Source organism: Capsicum annuum, chromosome 4, assembly GCF_002878395.1.
Source record: "Capsicum annuum cultivar UCD-10X-F1 chromosome 4, UCD10Xv1.1, whole genome shotgun sequence".
Classification (NCBI taxonomy): domain Eukaryota; kingdom Viridiplantae; phylum Streptophyta; class Magnoliopsida; order Solanales; family Solanaceae; genus Capsicum; species Capsicum annuum.
In genome coordinates, this window is record NC_061114.1 from 175,394,846 (window position 1) to 175,415,622 (window position 20,777).

General features: G+C 32.1%; 1 protein-coding gene across 1 annotated transcript; it reads right to left on the reverse strand.

Annotated features, from left to right (window-relative positions):
* Nucleotides 1-35: 35 nt before the first annotated feature.
* On the reverse strand, nt 36-3,416 carry LOC107848497 (pentatricopeptide repeat-containing protein At3g09040, mitochondrial). Its single transcript, XM_016693275.2, has one exon. It carries the CDS (start codon nt 3,245-3,247, stop codon nt 119-121), a length of 3,129 nt encoding a protein of 1,042 aa, XP_016548761.2. The 5' UTR covers nt 3,248-3,416; the 3' UTR covers nt 36-118.
* Nucleotides 3,417-20,777: the final 17,361 nt, after the last annotated feature.

Genomic DNA, 20,777 nt, shown 5'->3' on the forward strand with positions numbered 1-20,777 from the left:
AGAGCTTTCCATGTTCTATCAACTTCTGCATTCCCTTTGCCAAAGCACATCACTACTCTCGTTTCTTCTATGCCTAATCTACATCTTGCACCCCCACCACTGTAGCCATTTATTCACATTATCGTACTGCAGTATTAGCCCAGGCAAGTCTGGGGTTTGCTTTGTTCATGCTACCATCCATTACAAATCCTATATCAGCAAAATAGCCTTCATCTTTCATTAATGCCGTCAAATCTTTCAAAAGTGCATGAATTTCACCAGCACTAGGATGAAATTTATCTCCTGCAATAAACATATTTGTTTTCTTCCCCGCTATAATCCAACTGCAGCCAGGGGGCTTCCTCACTCCTTTCTCTTTCATTTCATTCCTTAAGAAGTTGACTCCACTCCAATTGCCTGATGCAGCATATATATTAGATAGCAGTATGTATGAAGAAGAATTTTGAGGTTCCAACTCAATAAGCTTTTCAGCAGTCTTCTGTCCCCTATTATCATCCCCGTGTATTTTGCAAGCACCAAGGTAAGCAGACCATATCATAGCATCTGGTTCAAAATCTAATCTTTCAATAAATTCCTCTGCCTCGTTGAGATTTCCCCAACGACCAAGCAGATCAACCATACATGCACAGTGATCCGCGCGTGGCCGAACATCATAGAGGTTAGTCATATCCTTGAAGATTTGACGACCTTCAGATACCATTCCTGCATGGCTACAAGCAGTCAGAACACCAAGGAACGTGATAGCATCAGGCTTTACAGATGCTCTCTTCATTTCTTCAAAGACTTTCAGTGCATCTTCCGCAAAACCATTTTTTGCAAAGCCAACTATCATAGAGTTCCATGAGATAACGTCTTTCTTGCTAGCCATTTCACTAAACATTTGCACTGAACATTTAACATCCCCACATTTAGCATACATATCTATTAGGGCGCTACTGGTCAATTCATCTGTGTCAAAACCAGTATGGAAAATCAGAGAGTGAATTTTTCTGCCATCTTGCACAGAAGCCAAGGTCGAACACGCTTTTAGGGCACTAGCAAAAGTTGCCTGATCTGGCATGACATTAAACTTGCGCATTTCCTGATAACCAAGCAAAGCTTCCTCACAGTAGTCATTTTGAATATTGCCGGATATCATAGCAGTCCACAGAAGTGGGCTCTTTAGTTTGGTAAACTCTGAGAAGAGCAAGCTTGCATCTTCTAATCTTCTTGAGTTATAATACATGCCTATTAAAGAGATCGCCAAGAATTCATCATCGTATGAAAACCCAAGCTTTGAAATGAAAGAGTGCAGTTGCCTCCCAAGCATGTAAGTCTGGTCACTACATGCATCTAGAATGCTAGCAAATGTCACCTCTGAAGGCCTTAGTCCCTCAACAAGCATATTCTGGAATAAATGCACCGCATAATTAATGTTTGTCTGAGCATAACCAGAAATTAAAGCATTAGTAGACACCACACTTTTATCAGGAATACAAAAGAAAACCTCACTGGCAGAATTAACTTTACCACACTTGCAATACATGTCAACAAGGGAGCTTCCAGCAAAAAGGCCACTTTCTAGACCATACTTAACCAGCAGGGAATGAACTTGTTTCCCTTTATTAAGATCTTGTATGTTAGCACAGGCACTGAGTATGCTAGCCAAACATGCCTCATCAGGACTAAGCTCCAATATCATTTTTCGGAACATGATAAAAGCCTCTTCTTCTTCTTCATCCTGAACATATCCAACTATTATTGCATTCCAGGATATATGGTCTCTAATTAGCATTTTCTCAAACTGCTGCCTGGCCTCACCTAGAGCCCCACATTTGGCATACATGTCTATTAATGCATTCCCAACAAATAAATTAGATGCAAATTTATTCTTAATGATAATAGAATGGAGTTGCCGCCCCATTTCCATATCCTCCAAACAAGCACATGCACTCAGTATGCTAGTGCAAGTATACTCATCGGTTTCAAAACTGGAAAGCCTCATATTCCTGAATAACTTGACAACTTTACAAGCACTGCCATTTTGTGCATAACCTGCAAGCAATGCATTCCACAACACCTCATTCTTCTCTCCCAATCTATTAAATACTTCGCTTGCAGCTTCCATCTTTTGACATTTGGCATACATATTAATCAAAGAACTCCCAACGTACACATTGGATTCTAATCCCTGCTTCAATGCCAAAGCATGGACCTGCAAGCCAAAGGATAAATTTGCAATGCTTGCAATTGCACTCAAAACACTTCCTAAGGTAGAACGCGTGGGTCGAACGCTAGCTTTAATCATGTCTTCAAAAAACTTTATAGCTTCCACCTCTTTCCCTCCCTTGGCATGACCAGAAATCATCACATTCCATGCCACAACATTTGGACTAGTCATCCGAGTAAACAACTGACGAGCGGCATCAAGCCTACGTAGTCCCACACATGCATTTATAATAGTCACAGATGCCACTTGATCCAGCACACAACCTCGTTCCTGCATCTCCTCAAAAACTTCCATTGCTTTTTGAGGTAGACCTGCTTGAACATAAGCAGAAATCATTGCAGTCCAAGAAACATTATCCAGCTCCACCGCCCCATCAAAGATCCTCCGAGCATCAATCAAATAACCACATTTTGCATACATATCAATGAGAGAACCTTCAGTAAAAGAATCAAAACCAAACCCCGTTTTCACCACACTACAATGCACTTGCTTTCCTAACTCAACATTGACTAACCTACCACAAGCAGATAAAACAATAGCATAACTAAACTGATTCCCCCACACTCCCGAATTCCACATTGACCCAAAAGCTTCTACAACATTCTCTAACAACCCATATCTCGAATACATCAATATAATCGAATTCCAAGCCATACTATCCTTCTTCTCAAGCTTAAAAAAAGCTTTCTCAGCCGAAACCATGTCGCCACATTTGGCGTATAAATCGACAATGGAATTCCCTAAATGTCCTTGTGATGCAAACCCAAGTTGCAAGCTCTGTAAATGGATGGTTTTGCAAGCTTTTATAGAGCGTGAAGTTCTTTGGGGCATTTCGTCGAACAGGTGGCGGGAGTGAAGGTTTTTGCATTCTTGTAAGCATATTTTGAGGAGATTGTTGTAAAGGAGAGTAGTTGGAGCTGATGGAGGTTCGATTCCGGGCAGTGTCGCCGGCGCAGTGGCTGAGAAATTGCGAGAGTGATAGAGAAGTGGACAATGTTGTGTGAAAGGGGAAAGCTTAAGAGAAGCTCTTTGACGCATCGACAGAAATTCAATTTGCTTTTTTTTTTTTGGCGGGTTGATTCATAATTACCCGCGACTTTAATATAAACATCATAACTATTTCTTTAATAAATATGCCAAGTCATAATATTATAATTATAACTAAAAGTAAATGAGGGAAGTAATTAATGAAGTTATCCGTGCTATTTGGTGTGACGGTCAAACTCTCTCTCAAATTATAATATAAAATTATTTGAGATGAAATCAAAGTTTTGTTTGAACATGCAATTTAAATTTTTTAAATTTTATATTTTCTCATAAATATGAAAATCCCACAAGTTGTGAAACTATTAAAATTTCTTATTTTATATAATGTATCAAATGATTAATAAATAGTTCATAAATAAGATATCTTAATATGTTAAAATACGACACAAATAAATTGGATGTCTCTATATTCCTTTTATAAATAAATGCTTGCGATTACCAACTTTGAATTATATATAATTTCATAAAAATTCACCAGTCAACAATAACAGTAACTAGTTATTCTTTAATATAATACTTTCACATGGTATGTATAATCTCTTCACATTGAGCATGAGTTTTACTGTAAAATTTAAAATAATTAGGCTTTTTTTATAAAATATAGAATTGTGGGTCAATTTTTATATTTTAAAAAAATAAAATCATGATATAAAATTCGCAACTCAAGGTATTTGAAAATTTTGATATATTTCATGATTTGAAATTAAGAGATGAAATCGTTTATCCAGTCGTTGATTCATCTCATAATTTTAAATCAGATGAAATTGCATGTCGAAACGCCTACTAAAAAAGTATACATTTGATTTAAGTCATGACATTGATAGCATTAAGATTTCGTTACAACACAATCATGATTTATTTGTATTTCATGTTGGCACTAACTCGGAGAATATGTGATGCTTCTTTTATTGAGTATTCAAGTAAATTGATTTATTTTTTGAATGAGAAATATGAACTCAATGTTATGAATAAAGTAAGGACAAATTCATCGACAGCCCCTAAACTTGACATTATCTTTCACTTTGGCACCTCAAGTGGACATTGTTTACTTTTGGCACCTCAAATAGATATAAAGTGTCACTTTTGTACCTTCTGCTGAATCGGCAAAATTCGTGTTCTACACGCATTGAAAGCGCGTTTGAGGAGTATTTTCATAATTTTTTAGGGGTATTTTCATAATTTTTTCATCTTTGAATTTTTCAAAAATTATTGAAAATCTCTATTGCCAAATCAGCAACAATTGGTCTAATAAATTAATGACATGTCTTTTATTGACCAAATAATTACAAAAAAGTCTCTCACATTTTCTTCTCCACATAACCTTTCTTTAGCTTAACCTCCATTAATGAAGGTTGAATTTTTCAAGAATCAATGGAACACACTAACACACTAACAGCAACCTAATGACAATTAACAAATACTCTTTCTCCACAGCAACAACTCCACAAATTCATCACCTCCATATTTACACCTTCTATTCCCACTAACAGTTTCTTCTCCATGAACAAGTGGTTGACAAATATGCAAATGCTCTTAGCATTTCTATGCAGTTCTTCAACGTACAGAAGAGTAAGACTAGCTATATTCACATTGAACACTTAATTAGTCCTAAGTTTAGTAATACTGATTGTCTGATTTGATTTTTAAATTATTACTGAGAAATAGAGAAATTAAGTTGAGAAAAGGGGGCGGGTGGGGGCAAATGGAGAAGATGAGATGACTTGGGTGGGGGAATTAGGGGCATATGAAGAAGATGAATTTGGGGTTTGGGGGTGGGGGTGGGGGTGGGGAAGGGCAAATAGAGAAAATAATGGGAGGGGAAGGGGGCTGCCAAATCAAGAAGATGACTTGGGCTGGGGGTTGTCTGGGGGATGGGTAGTGGTGGAGAAGATGACTTTGGGGTTTGGGGGTTGGTGGGGTAGGGTAGGGTGGAGGATTGTTTGTCAAATAAAATTAAATAATTTTATAATTATTTTGAAAAATGTCATTTGTCATCCATTAATTGGTTCCTTTAATTTAATTGTGTATATGTATTAATGAGTTGGATAATTATGTCATTAATTGCCATGTTTTTGGCCTTTTTTAAAAAAATTAATTGTGTGTATAAATAATGATGTGGAGAGGTAAAATGAGATGACAAAAATCAATTGGTCGGTTAATCCATGTTGGCAACGAGCGAGACACACGCACTAAAGTTGATGTCGCAAGGTGCCCAAGTGACACACTTTATGGCTACTTGAGGTGCCAAAAGTGAACAACGTCCACTTGAGGTGCCAAAGTGAAAAATGATGCCAAGTTTAAGGGGTTGTCAATGGGTTTGGCCATAAAGTAACAAGTGAATTTCATGTGGCCATAATGCATATAGCATATTTGCTCTTCGAGTAATTTCGAGCTTATAAATTAGCTACTTGTACATTGAATGAAAAATACAATCAAAAATAATAAAATAGCTACTACTGTCTAATCTCTCTTTCTCTTTCATATTTATCTCCCTTTCTACTCCTTTCTCTTCCTTTTTATTATTAAGATGTATTATATTATTTTTATAGTACAATACGTTATCAGCATGGTTTAAGGAACAAAAATTTTCGTAAAGACCTGACATTGGTTATATAAAGACATATTCTTTAATGGTGGATGCAATCACCTTCATATATTTTATAAATCTGACAGTTTGTGAAAAACTTGATATGCATCTGGTGAATGTTGTCACAACGTATTTTATGTCTCACTAGACAACAATATTTTTATGAAAATTTCTGAAGGATTTAAAATGCATGAAACACATAAATTTTTTTGAAAAAGTTGTTCAATCAAGCTTCATAAATTCTTATACAAATTAAAACAATCAGGACGCATGTGGTATAATTGCCTTAAAAATATTTATTAAAAGACAGGATACAAGAATGACCCAATCTATCCTTGTATTTTTATTAAAAGGTTTGAATCTGAACTTGTCCTAATAGTTGTATATGTTGATAACTTGAATATCATTGAAACTCCTAAGAAGCTTCTCAAGGCAGTCGAATGTTTGAAAAAAGAATTTGAAATGAAAGACATCGGATAATTTTTAAAGATATTTTACATGAATAAAGCACATCCAATTGAGCAGCTCAATGACTGTGAGATTCTTGATATTAATAAAGATCCTTTTCGGTCTCATGAAAATGATGAAGAACATGTTGGTGCTGAAATACCATATCTTAGTGCAACTGGGGCATTAATATATCTTGCTAGTTATACGCGATTTTTTTTTATTTTTTCGATCAATTTATCTCATTACTACCTTTGCGTCTTTTTAGCCTTGTCTATTTGTTTTTTAGCCTTTCCTACTTATTTTTTAGCCTTACCTATTTGCTCGTCTTTTTTTTTCTCTTCTCTTGTTGAGTAGTTGCTATGTTGGTCCATGGTAGACTAGGATCATGTTCTAGGTTAGGATTTGGGTTAGGTTCGGGACTAGGGTATAGGGCAAGGGTGGGTTTTGGGTCTGGCGATGGGTTAAGGGCGGGTCTAGGATCGAGCTTGGGGTGGGGGCAAGGGGTAGTAAGGGTAGGTGGGGTAAGAGAGATTCCAAGTTGAGATTTAGGTCTTGGAACATAGGGGTTATTCAAGGTAAGTCCATAGAGCTCGTGAAGATTCTTAGGAAAAGGAGGATTAGTATAGCTTGTATCCAGGAAACCAAATGGGTAGGCATCAATGCGAAAAATGCAGACAGGTATAAGTTGTGGTACTCGAATAGCGTGAGGCATTGGAATGGGGTAGGTATCTTAGTAGATGAAGAGATTAGAGGGAAGGTAGTGGAGGTTAAACGAGTTAATGATAGACTGATGTCGATTAGGTTGGTCACTGAAGAGTCTATTTTGATCGTTATTAGTGCCTATGCTCCGCAAGCAGAATTGGACGAGGAGGAGAAGAGGAACTTCTGGAGAATTTGGATGAGGTGGTCAGAGACATTTCGAGCACGGAGATGTTTTTTATTGGAAGGGATTTTAATGGGCATATTGGGTCTTTATGGAAAGGTTATGATGATGTGCATGGTGGTTTCGATTTTGGGGAATGGAATGATTGAGATGTTTCTCTTTTGGATTTTGTTAGGGCTTTTGGGTTGTGGGTAGTGAATTCGATCTTCCCAAAGAGGAAGGAGCACCTTATTACCTTTCGTAGTTCGGTGGCTAAGACCCAGATAGACTTTTTTTCTCCTTAGAAAGGGCGATTGAGAAATTTGTAAAGATTGTAAGGTCATACCTAGCGAGAATCTTTTGACTCAGCGTATATTATTTATGATAAACGTAGTAATAAATAAAGGCAGAAAAAAGAAGAGTGTGGAGGGTCGACCCAGAATTAGATGAGGTAGCTTGACTTTGGCTAGTGTTTTTGTAATGGGGGAGAAGTTGGCGACGAGAGGGGATTGAGAGAGTAGGGGGGATATGGATAGTATGTGGGAGACGACAACTAATTGCATTAAGGAGACCACTAGAGAGCTATTGGGTGTCTCGAGACGCTGATCTGACAAGTATCAGGGGTATTGGTGGTGGAATGAAGAAGATAATAGGAAGGTGGAGACTAAGAAGTTGTCTTATGCTAAGTTGGTAGAGAGCAAAGATGATGAGAAGATGCAGACGAATAAGGAAGAGTATAAGGTAGATCGGAGAGAGGCTAAGTTAGTGGTTACGATGGCTAAGACAACAACTTTTGAGAGTTATATGCAGCTTTAGAGGAGAAGAGCGGGGATAAAAAGTTGTATAGGCTTAGCAAGGCTAGGGAGCGGAGGGCTCATTACCTTGACAAAGTGAAGTGCATCAAGGGGGAGGATGGCACGGTATTGGTTGAGGATGCCCTTATTAGGAAGAAGTGGAATCCTATTTTCATAAGCTTTTGAACTACGAAAGGGACAAAGGTTTTGTGCTGGGGGAATTGGAGAACTTTGAGAGGTGTCACGATTATGGGTATTGTAGGTGTATTAAGCTTGAGAAGGTTTCGGGGCTATCCGCAGGATGCGTAGGGGTAGGGCGACTGGTCTGATAAAATTCTAGTAGATTTTTGGAAGAGCACAGGTCGGGTAGGTTTGAGGTGGATGATGAGGTTGTTTAACATCATGTTTGAGGGGAGAGGATTCCCAAAGCTTGGAGGTGGATTAGATAATTCCATGACATCCAGAGTTGCAACAATTATAGGGGTATAAAGTTGTTGAGTCATACTATAAAGGTTTAGGAAAGAGTGGTTGAGTTGAGGCTGAGGAATATTGTGACTATTTCTGAGAATCAGTTCGGTTTCATGCCAGGTTGATCGACTACTGGGTCTATTCACTTCGTGAGGAGATTAGTAGAGCAGTTTAGAGAGAGAAATAAGGACTTGCACGTGGTGTTCATTGACCTTGAGAAAATATATGACAAAGTTCCCGAAGAGATTCTGTGGAGGTTCTTATAGGCTAGAGGGATACCTGTGGCATACACTAGGTCGATTTAGGATATGTACAACGGCACGAAGACTCAGGTGAGGATGGTAGACGATGATTCAGAGCACTTTCTCATTTTGACAGGGTTGCACTAGGTATTGACTCTTAGCCCTTTTTTATTTGCCTTGGTGATGGATGCTTTGATGCAACGTATTCAAGGGGAGCTGCCTTGGTGTATGTTATTTATTGGTGATGTGATACTAATTGAGGAGACTCGGAGAGAAGTTAATGATAAGTTGGATATTTAGAGACAGACCTTTGAGTCTAAAGAATTTCGGTTGAGCAGGAGCAAGACGGAGTACTTAGAATGTAAGTTTAGTGATTTGTCATAGGAGGCTGGTATGGTAGTGAAGCTGGCTTCTTAAGTCATTCAGAAGAGGAAGAGTTTCAAGTATCTGGGATCTATGATTCAGGGGAAAGGTGAGATTTACGAGGATTTCATGCACCGTATTGGTGCTAGGTGGTTAAAATAGAGGCTCACTTCGGGAGTCTTGTATGATAAGAAGGTGTCTCCAAAGCTTAAAGGTAAGTTCTATAGAGTGGTTGTCCGACCGGCTATTTTGTATGGATCAGAGTGTTAGCCAGTTAATAAATCCCTCATCTAAAAGTTGAAGGTGACGGAGATGAGGATGTTGCAATGGATGTGTAGCCTTACCAGAAGAGATAGGGTTAGAAATGAGATGATTCGAGAGAAGGTGGGAGTGACTTTATGCCTAAGACGCCTTTATATGGATAAGTCGTTGAGTTTGAATCTCAATGCACCATATTGATGATATTATGATGGCTAAGGCAAAATAATAGATATTTGTGAAAAGTCATGAGACATGTCCTATTGAATATGCTCCATTCTTTGAAGTGAATGTGGTAGTAGTGCATAATATGTCTGAAAGAAGACAAATGATTGAATGTACGAATATAAGCGTGAAGGGACAATATGATAATAATCATCAAAAGTGATACTATTTTCACACGTTTATTATGACTATAAGATATGTTAGAGAAAAATTCTCTATAATATATGTATGCCTGGATTTGCTCCTAAAGTAGCAATATCGTGAAATAGGTTATAAGCTATCATAATTTGATAGGTTTAAGGCACAGTTATATTCCATCCTCGGGTAATGAGAAGCTTATCAATACAAATATGCACTTGATTGTGATGGTATCACAATTCACCTCCGAAAGAAGCGAAAGAACTGAGAAGAGTTATTTTGAGATCTACTTCTGAAGTATTAAATCTGAAATTTATTCATGTAATAGTAAATATGAAATTTACTAAAGAAAGATGTACATGTCATGGTAAACTTGGTGTTTACTAGTATAAAAGTTCATAAATTGACATGAATGATTGTGACATTCCAAAAATGTGCATATTGAGTATTAGACATATATTGAAGAAATAGAAAATTCTTCATGAACTTTTAATGTTGCTTGTTCTCATGATAAGTTGGTTGGACCAACTAATTTTGGGATTAGATCTCTTAAAATCTGAAAAGTATAAAAGGTGAAAAAGGTTCTGTTCACATATCATGTGATATGTTGAAAAGATGCATCAATAAGATAATCGCATGTACATTTGTTGTCAACCTGCAGTTTGACATTCATAAAGTTGTTTGCTCAATAAAATTGAGTTAAGAGCATAACTTTCAGATTGTATAATCAAGACAATTCATCTTGATGATGATGGTTTTGCATTGAATACCTTCGATAAATAGTTGAATCATCGCTAATGAGAACAAAGATTCATGTATTGGTTTGAAATATGAAATATTAGATACAAAAGTACTTGTATGCATCAAACCAATAAATTATGAGTAACTCCCCTCAAAGTTGGTTCTGAGTCATAAACCACACATTGTTCATCTAATAGTTCTGATGTATGGTATATGATTAATGAATATACCATATGATGCATAAAAATGGATTTTTCAAAGAAGATGGTGGATGTATGTTAGTTTTTCTAGCATAAGGGGGAAATTATAAGAAGCTATGAAATATGTTAGGAATTATCATCACATCCTCATTCAAAGGATAATTAAAGTCTAATGCTGAAAGCATCTCATGTTTAAGCTGCAATTGCTCTTATTTTGTGTCCTAAAGGACAAAATCTATGCACACATGAAGTGTGGTAGACCAATCGGTTCCAATATAAAATAATTCTTGAAAAAGATATGGAGAAAATGATTATAATAAGAAGACAATATGCTCTTGAAGAGCCTACGACATAACACTTCATGAAACCTTATTAGAGATTTAGGTATCTAAAAATAATAAAGTGATGAGATCTCAAGATGTTATGTCACACCTATGAACCGATACGAAATGATATATCATCAATATCATTGATATAATATTGACGCAATATTGTGAATGATCACAAGGAGCTGAATTCTACGTTTATTTAAGCATGTTGAAGTAGAAATATTCATCAAGTGACGTGAAAGGATACATCTTGGTAAGCTTAAAGCTTACTTGATTTGCAGTCCAAATACTTGAAGATGACACACGTGAAATATTGAATATTGTCACTTGACAAAATTTATATGACAACTTTTTTAAGGATTCAAAATGTTTGAAGCATATTAAAGTTTCTAGGAAACTTATTTATAATCTTTATATTACATAAGTTTATAGCTTGAAAATTATTGAAACTCGTGGAGAGTTTTCAAAAGAAATAGATTATTTATTGAAATGAGAAATATATCAATTTGAATTGGTTATAAAGTACCATATCATAGTGCAATTGGTGCACTCATGTACCTTGGAAATACTACAAGGTTTGATATAGCCTTTTTCAGCTAATTTGTTAGCAAGGTATAGTTTTACTCCTACTAAGAGATATCGAAATGGAATCAACATAATATTATTTTATTCTAAAGATTAAAGTTTCGATCTTGTTGATTATGCTGATCTAGGTATTTATTTAACCCACATAAATCTCGGTCTCAAACATGCAATGTGTTCACATATGGGGATACTGTCATATCTTGGAGATATACAAAGCAGTTTATCTAGCCACTTCATTGAACCATGCTGAGATAATAGCTATTCATAAAGATAGCCAAGAATGTGTATGGTGAGGTCCATGATACATCTGATTCGAGAAAAATGTGATTTGAAATGTGACAAAGTACCCATATTTTTTTATGAAGATAATGCAGCATGCATAGCACCACTTAATGGGGGATTCATTAAATGAGATATAATGAAGCATACTTTGTCAAAGCTTTTATATACATATGATCTCCAAAAGAATGGTGATATTAACATGCAATAGATTGATTCGAATGACAATGTAGCTGATTTATTCACCAAGTCTCCTCCAAGTGCAACTTTTAAGAAGATGGTGCACAAGATCGGGATGCAACGATTCAAGGATGTTCTCATTAGGGGGAGTTAATACGTGCTGTACTCTTTTCCCCTTATGAGGGTTTGTCCCACTGGGTTTTCCTTGTAAGATTTTTAATGAGGTAGCTTATATGTGTATTGTTAGAGATGTGTACTATTTTTCCTTCACTAGATTTTTTTCCACTGGGTTTTTTCTACTAAGGTTTTAACGAGGCACATAATTTATCAATTATATATTCAAGGGGGAGTGTTATAAATATATTACCATATATTGTGAATGTCTACTTGCTACATATGGTGAATGTCTACTTTACCATACATAGTGAATGTCTATTTATGAAAAAGTTAGAAACCTCAAAGTTAGATTTTCCCTATAAATAAAGGAGTTTTCTTCATTGTAATTCGACCCATCAAGAAATCTCTCAAGAGAAATAATAATCACTCTCTCTTTCTTTCTATTTTTTTCTTCTCTGCTTTATTTTTCATAACAATTTGTCATAAATTTTAACAAACTAATAGAATTTCTGGCTAAATTTGACAAATCTTCAAAAGTTTAATTATAAATTTTAGCGAATCATAAAAACCTGGTCATAAAATCTTAACAAACTGTCATGACTTGATGAAGGAGGGGGGAAAGATGATTTTCATCAACACATTTTTACTTCAAAATTTCATTTAAATCAAATATAGTAAAAATGATTAAAATTTTTACAATGAAGAAAGAGGAATGATGAGAAGTAAAAGAGGTAGAGGATTGAAAAAAAAATTATATGTGACTAAATGTTATTTTTGCACAATAACCTAAGATTTTATTAATTTATTATTTTATTATGTAGAAAGGTGATCAAGTGGACGATCAAAGGTAGTTTAGTAAATATGACTTATTTCAAGGGCAATTTAATAAGATATGGAAACTTTATATTTTATTTTATTTTTTATTTTTATATTATTATATATAGAAGAGCCATAACTAGGATGACCAAGGGCAATATAGTCATTTCGCGCTAATACTCAACACAATTCTAGAAGCATCATCTCTTTGTTCTCTTTCACCATTTCTAGGTATTTATAGATTTTTGTCAAGTTTACTAACATTATAAGTAGAATAATTTTTATGAACTTATTACAAAATCTAATGCTATCTTTTATGACATTATTTAAATATTACATGTATTAAGTATATATGTTTATTTAAGTTTTACTTATCTCTTATTCTTAATTGTCTATATAGATAAATGAGTTTTGTCATTAATTATTATTTTTAAATTATAATTTAATTACAATATAGATGGATGATCTTTTAGGAATTTATTATAAAATATACCTCTATTTTTATTACTTATATTAAAATATATCTATAAAACTATCACTCTATCATTTTTACTTGTATAATAGATATTAAAGTTTTATTATTAATAATAATTTAAAAAAAAATTGTTCATACTTTTCATTATTAAACGTCAATATTGTATTACTCTTTAGAATAATATTGTATCTATGTTTGATTAATTTCATTTTATTACTCTTTAGAATAATAAATTTATTAATTTCACTAATATAAGACAGAAACATATGTATCTTGGTTATGTAATTTGATTAATTTAATTTTATTATTATTATTTAAATATCAAATTCATTAATTTGATGTATCTATTATCAATTTGATCTATCAAACAAAGTAAACACTTAGATACATGTGTATACAAATACGCATATATACATTTACATATATCGTGAACATGTTCTAACCTCTTAGATACATAAAAAATTGAAGGACCTTAAAGCGGATGGACACAAATACATTCATACATATTGTGAGCACATACTAACCTATTATTATTAAATTTTATTTTATTATATAGAAAGATGGGTTGAATGCCGATCAAGAGGAAAAAAATCATTTCAGTAATTTCGTAATTTAACAACATAATTCAATTTCAAGCAGTTGTACAAGAAACAAAGATCATATTAAATTTCTGAAAAGTCATTCAAGTTGTATTAAATTCTAATGGACATGCGAAAACAACACATTGGAACAACAAAACATCCTTTGTATGTGTAAAAATATGGACTCAATTTTTATCTTCAAATGGTCATTAATTATCACCCTTATCAGATTTTTTTTCAAAAGGTAAGATTCAATATCATACACTATTTTCTTCTTTTAATTAATTTGAGATTTAATCTAATTACTTTTTGCAGTTGCTTCCTTTAATTCATAACATAACTAATGTGAGTGTAAACTATTTATTATTTTAGAAATAAAGTAAATAAATTATTTTCCAATTTATGTTTTCTTTAGTATAAGATAATTGAATGAAATTAGTGTGATAAAAATAAATAGTATATGTTAAATTGAAATAAAAATAATAAATAAAAATGATTATTGAATTATTCTTTTTAATATTTAATAGAGCACAAAAATATCAACATAGATAAATGACTCAGATGGGATGCTTGAAATTTAAAGTAAACTAAGTAGGCATTTGGCCATAAATATTATTCACGGTATTTCAAAATACATTTTTACTTTATTTCAGAATTTTTGTTTGATTATAAATATTTTAAAACACTTTTTCACCATTTTTGGAGTTCGTAAAACACCTCAGAGTTGTTCTACTATTTTTGAATTCACTTATTGTACTTTTAAATTTAATATTAAAAAATATTTTTATATATTAACTCAATTTTCATAAAACTCTAAAAAAAATTAAATTTATTTTTAGTTTGTTCCAAAATACTATGATCAAACGGATCTTAAGAGTATTCCCTAAATTTAAAAATCGTAAATCTTCATCTAAATAGAGAATCAAATTTGCATTTTATTTCATTTTAAATATTAAAAAATAATTTAAATAGTTGAATTAATGCAAGTTTGATTTAATTTTGAGTTGCCAAATCAAATTTGATAAAAAGGAATAAAGTATTCTTGAGTCCAATTAATGTGTATTGATAATAGAATATCTTTAGATTATCAACATGGATAGTGATGCAGTGTTGGATTGCTCCACCCTTAATCAGAGGTCTCAAATTTGAGCCTTGAGAATGAAGAAAATTTTGTTGGGAGCGTCACCCCTTGTAGTGCGCAATCCGAATTAGTCGGGATTTTAATGAGAGTATCAGACACTGAGTGTAAAACCAAGAAAAAATATCTTTATATTTTTAAATGGATTAAATCAACATATAATTAACCATAGTAAATTATTTTTCTTATTTTCTCATTTTAAGATATCAATTAATACTAATATTTTGTCAGAAATAGTCTTTTTATCTCTGATAGTGGAGGTAATGTTTATGTACATTCTACCATTCTCAAAATTATTTTGTGAAAGTAACAATTTATGTGCAAGGAATAATGAAGAAAAACGTACAAGAGCCATGTTATTAATAGATCTTCCAAAGGAAATAAAGGAGTTAGGAATACTGTAGAAAATTCATTAAATATATGATGTGATTTTTTATTTCGTTGAATAAAATATATTTCACGTATAATTCAATTCAATCTAACAAATAAAATTATTTTTTAAATCGCAATAAATTTATGTCAGTATGCGATATTGAAAAACAAATTAAATTTTAAATTCTTAGTGCTTTAGAACAGTAAGAAATGAATGTTTTCTTAATAGACACCAACAATATTTTTAAAAAATTGTGAGTTAGATAACTTTATGTACAATATTTTATTTATGCTAAAAGTTTAGCTGGTACCAGTAAAATATTGATCAAAATACAATATTATATTTTTGTATTAATTTTTTTTGTATATACAAAATAAATCTAAAATTTATAATCAGTTACATTGGGCCTATTTACGAGCCTTAAAATTATCTAGTTACTACTATATATAAGTGAAGGTTGGGGTGACTACCAAGGGTATTTCAGTAATTTTAGTAACTCCAACCTTCACTTATATATAGTAGTAAATAAAATGGTTACACATGCATATTTTTTTCTTATATTTATTAGTTTTGTCCTCATTTTTTTATCGTGCAATAAAATGATTACACATGCATATTATTCTTTTCTTATATTTATTAGTTTTGTCCTCATGAATTATTTTAATAATATTTTTATTTATACCTTTATAATTGAATTATACATGATAGTAATTTCTTATAAATATCTTTTTGTTCCTTATTAAATGACTACCAAGGGTATTTTGGTAATTTTATGTTACAATAAAATTGTTACACATGCATATTGGTTTTTTCTTACATTTATTAGTTTTGTCCTCATTTTTATGGTGCAATAAAATCGTTACACATGCATATTGCTTTTTCTTATATTTATTAGTTTTGTCCTCATGTATTATTTTAATAATATTTTTATTTAGATCTTTGTAAAGGTGTGCTTCAATTTTAGTCTCTTAGTCTACATTGTTTCTTTGCTCCTTCGATAAGAAGATCAATTTGGGTGGGAATGAGCCACCCCCTAATTAACTTAATTGAAAGTGGAAGACAATGTGTACTATCTAAAGAAAGTGTTGTCCTCGCCAATTTTTGATGCAATATGATGAATATTAGTGAATGTTAAAGTGTGCAGGTAAATTGTTTTTAATACGAAGTACATATTGGATGACTACAAATGCATAACTTGACATCTTTCATTAGCTACATTGCAACTGTTGTCCCAGAAAATTTGCTTATGATCAAGAATCTTTTATGCAGTGTTCTTAGAGGTAGTAAAAATTAAGAGATGTCATTATATCGCTACATGGTGGCCTCTGAAACTGAGAGAAAGGTTTAACCAACTGATGATTGTAGACAAGAACTATTAACATGTCACAATTAAGGAATCAGATGATACAAAAAGGTAAACTATATTGTCAATTGGCATGAAAATGATTACTCAATAATGACAATTTGGTGCAACAATTTTCTAAAACTTCTAATTTGTATTATATATATTTTGGGGGTTGTACATCTTGTTGATTTTTCATAGTAGTATAGATTCTGACAGACCAAAAGCTTACGGGGTGCTATATTTTTCTATGTATTTCAAAAATCTTATATTGGTTTGTCTCTTTTCATCTAACTAGAATGTTTTCTCTCTATATTTGTGGACTTCATGATAAACTTTATTTTTTATTAGGAATACTGCATGAGGTATCTAGATGGATCACCAATAAAATCAGATACTTGAAAACAAATAGTGATTCAATTTCTTGAAAAAGCAATACAAAGAAGAATGTCTAAGGTTAACACCATAATACCTTTCCATAGAGATTATTGATTCCTTTCCATAATTTATTTTGACAAGAGGTTAATGTGGTATTGGTGCTGATGAAGGTAAGGGATACCAATGCTTGCAGTTTGGATAGTTTATAGCATTCTTATGATGAAGGTCATGAGATACTCTTTAATCTTAAGATTTCATTATTATTAGCTAGAGATGTCGAGGGTAGTACTATTACGTTGTTAGTTAAAATTTCTTAAATAATAAAACTGGGTGAGTTTTTCTCCAACTATACATTACACTCACATAGTTTAAATGTTAATTTTTATGAGTATAAATGATACCTATATGTAAAAAAATGGTGTGCCCCTCTACTGAAGCATCCTGAATTCATTTATGCCCAATATGTGCATAGCGGCTGCTCTATTTTTTTGGATTGCAGTGCTAAAATATTTATTTAAAAATGTTGCTACTTAACCAGTAGAAATGTAAATTTATTAAATACACATTTTTTTATATAATGAGATTTCTGATGGATAAGTTGTTATAACTAACTTTTGGTAATTGCAGTTCCATCATAAAGCACAAAATACAAAAAAAAATTGATTCTTTCACGTTACGTAGATGATATGATGCAATTGTTGCTTTGCTTGAGGACAAATGCTGCTAATATTGTAATTGACAATAAAGCAGGTTATTGAAAATACTTTGTGATTTCAACATAAATTATTATCCACTCTTAACAACAATATTCCGTCTGTCAATGAATATACTTTGCTAACAGTTCTCAACTGCTCATCCTCTCGAGTTAGCTCAATGACAAGTGGTGCCAATGATCCATCTTCTTTTAAGAAAAAATAATATTTTTGAGGTATACGTCTATGTCGTAATTGTGTTTATGCATTTTAAGTATGGCATTAGAGCTTGTCATGATGATCTAAAATGGACAATCTCTTGTCCTTGATTGTGTGCATTGTATGTTTCCTTGTTCAAGCAATTGCAATTGACATATTTGAGGAAACAAGTTCAAAAAATCTTTGATGTTTACCTGCTCTATGGTTAATCTATCTAAATTGTCCTTTATATGTTCCTCTGTAATTTTACTCCTCTGTTCACTAGTCATATTTACTTTGATCAAAATATAAGATAATTTTCTTTTCATTTTTATTTGGAATCCAAAATAATTTCTTCTTATATGCAGTTTATGCTTGTCATTTGTTTGCTATGTTAAAAGAACCTTGATGGTTCATATTTTGAATTGCATCATGCTACTGAAAATTATATTACTACTATGTTCGTTAGGTTGATGTTTTAGGGTGGACTTACGTAAAAATCCTCCATTAATACTAAACTTCTGGTTTACCGCCATGATGCAGTACTTTTCAAATATTTTTCCTTTTTCTTTTAACTTCATAATTCTCTTGCTTCTTATCTGTTGACTTTTAAAATTGTTGTATATCTTCCTCTGTTTTGACAGACATTGATAATCTTAAATAATAGGTTGTTTATATTATGATTCTAATGCTTGGTTCTCTTTTTCAGTGGATGTTAAGATGACATATGAAAACTGTCAAAAATTTAAATTTTTTCCAATTATAGCAGTGTGCTTCTGTATCAATTGGGGCATCCTACATAAACATGGATAGTCTAATTGATCCTCTCTCTCCCTCTCTCTCTCTCTCTCTCTCTCTCTCTCTCTCTCTCATGGAAGCAATCTCGACAAAGTATTGTACAATTTTGTTTCACAAATGAATGTACATACTGTAAAGTATAATATATCATTATTAGCTTGATGGTGTTGCTTTCTTTCTTCGCAACTACAAAACAATTGAAAGAAAATAAATTATTTTTCTCAACATCATACCTCTTTTGGTCCGTGCTTGACATATGCTCGTGCATTGCATGTGCATGGGCCATCTAGTAGTTAAAATATTTCAAAAGAAAGTCATCCGTAAAAGCACATATATTTGCTTCATTTACAACTTATAATAAATTTCATTATTATGTCCGACGATCAAACTCAATTTGAGGAAATGCTACTTCACGTGTTTGGGAGAAAAGAAAAGAAGAGATAAAAATGTTTTAATCAACGTAAAAGAAAAACTAAAATTGCAAGAAAAGATGAAAGAAGAAAAAAAGTACATACAATTTGGCATTAGACAATGGGTATGTGACACCATTTGATTGGACACGGAGTAAAAAGAATGGACGATTTTAAAGTTTGTGGTCTAAAATAAGCCTCGAATATTTGTATGGTCATAAATTATTGTATTAATAACATAATAGAAATTCTAAAATCAAATTGTTTCTAAATATAAGAAAATAATATTTTTTTAAAATAAATTAAAAAAAGTATGTCCTATAAATTAAGATAAAAAATATTAATATTAAACTCATGCTGACATGCCACTAGTTATCATTACAACACTCAAAATTTTCTTCCTAATACATGAAACTTTTTTGTACTGGTTCTACACAATATATATCACAAAATCTATATCTATATCTAGAGTAGAGGTAGGACCCATATCAATGCTACAAAAGTTTGGACAATGAGAATAATATATATTGTTTGAAAATTACATAAAAAGTATTATAAATTATAATAATTAACAATTTAAAATACCTAACAAAAAATTAATTTGCTATGTATTTCCAAAAAATACTATAAATCTCAATAATTAACAATTTAAAAAATTTAAAAGAGATAAAATATACGCGCAGAGGCAGGCACCTCTTCGTCGACGTGCCTGCTTCTTTCATAATTTTACTGTATTACCCTTAAATAATTATTATATGTCATTTATGTATTTAAAAACTAACAATATTTAAGAAAAAAAAGATAAAATAGACAATTATGACATATCTGCTTCAGCTATTTCAATTATAATTTTACTACACCACCCCTTAATTAATTATTATACGTTATCTAGGTATTAAAAAATTAATAATATTTAATAAAAATAAAGTAGAAATAAAATGATAAATTAACTTTTGATGTTTTAAATTACTTGACATCTTATATGAGGCCCACTTAAATTTTTTTCACAAATATTTTTTATAGCAATTTGGTTATATCACTTCTAATGTTATGAGTTATTTAATACATGTCTGATTCACCACATCGTGATATTTGGTTGGATCTTACGTATTAGAAAATTAATCATGTTTAATAGAAAAAGTAAATTAGACATTTATAACATGTCTGCTTTAACTACTTCAATCGTAATTTTATTATATCACACCTAATGAATTATTATAACTCATCTAAGTATTAAAAAATTAATAATATTGAATAAAAAAGGAAAAATAGACAAAAATTAACTCTTGTTGTTTTAAATTAACTTGACATCTTATATGACACTCACTTAACTATTTTTTGTAGCAATTTTACTATATCACTTCTAATTAGTTATTATGATTCATTTAAGACATGTCTGCTTCGCTACTTCAGTCGTGGTATATGATTGACTTTCGAAATTATCTCAGCGTCACTTAAATTAGAATAGAAGGAAAGGTATTATAAATCACAATAATTAAAAA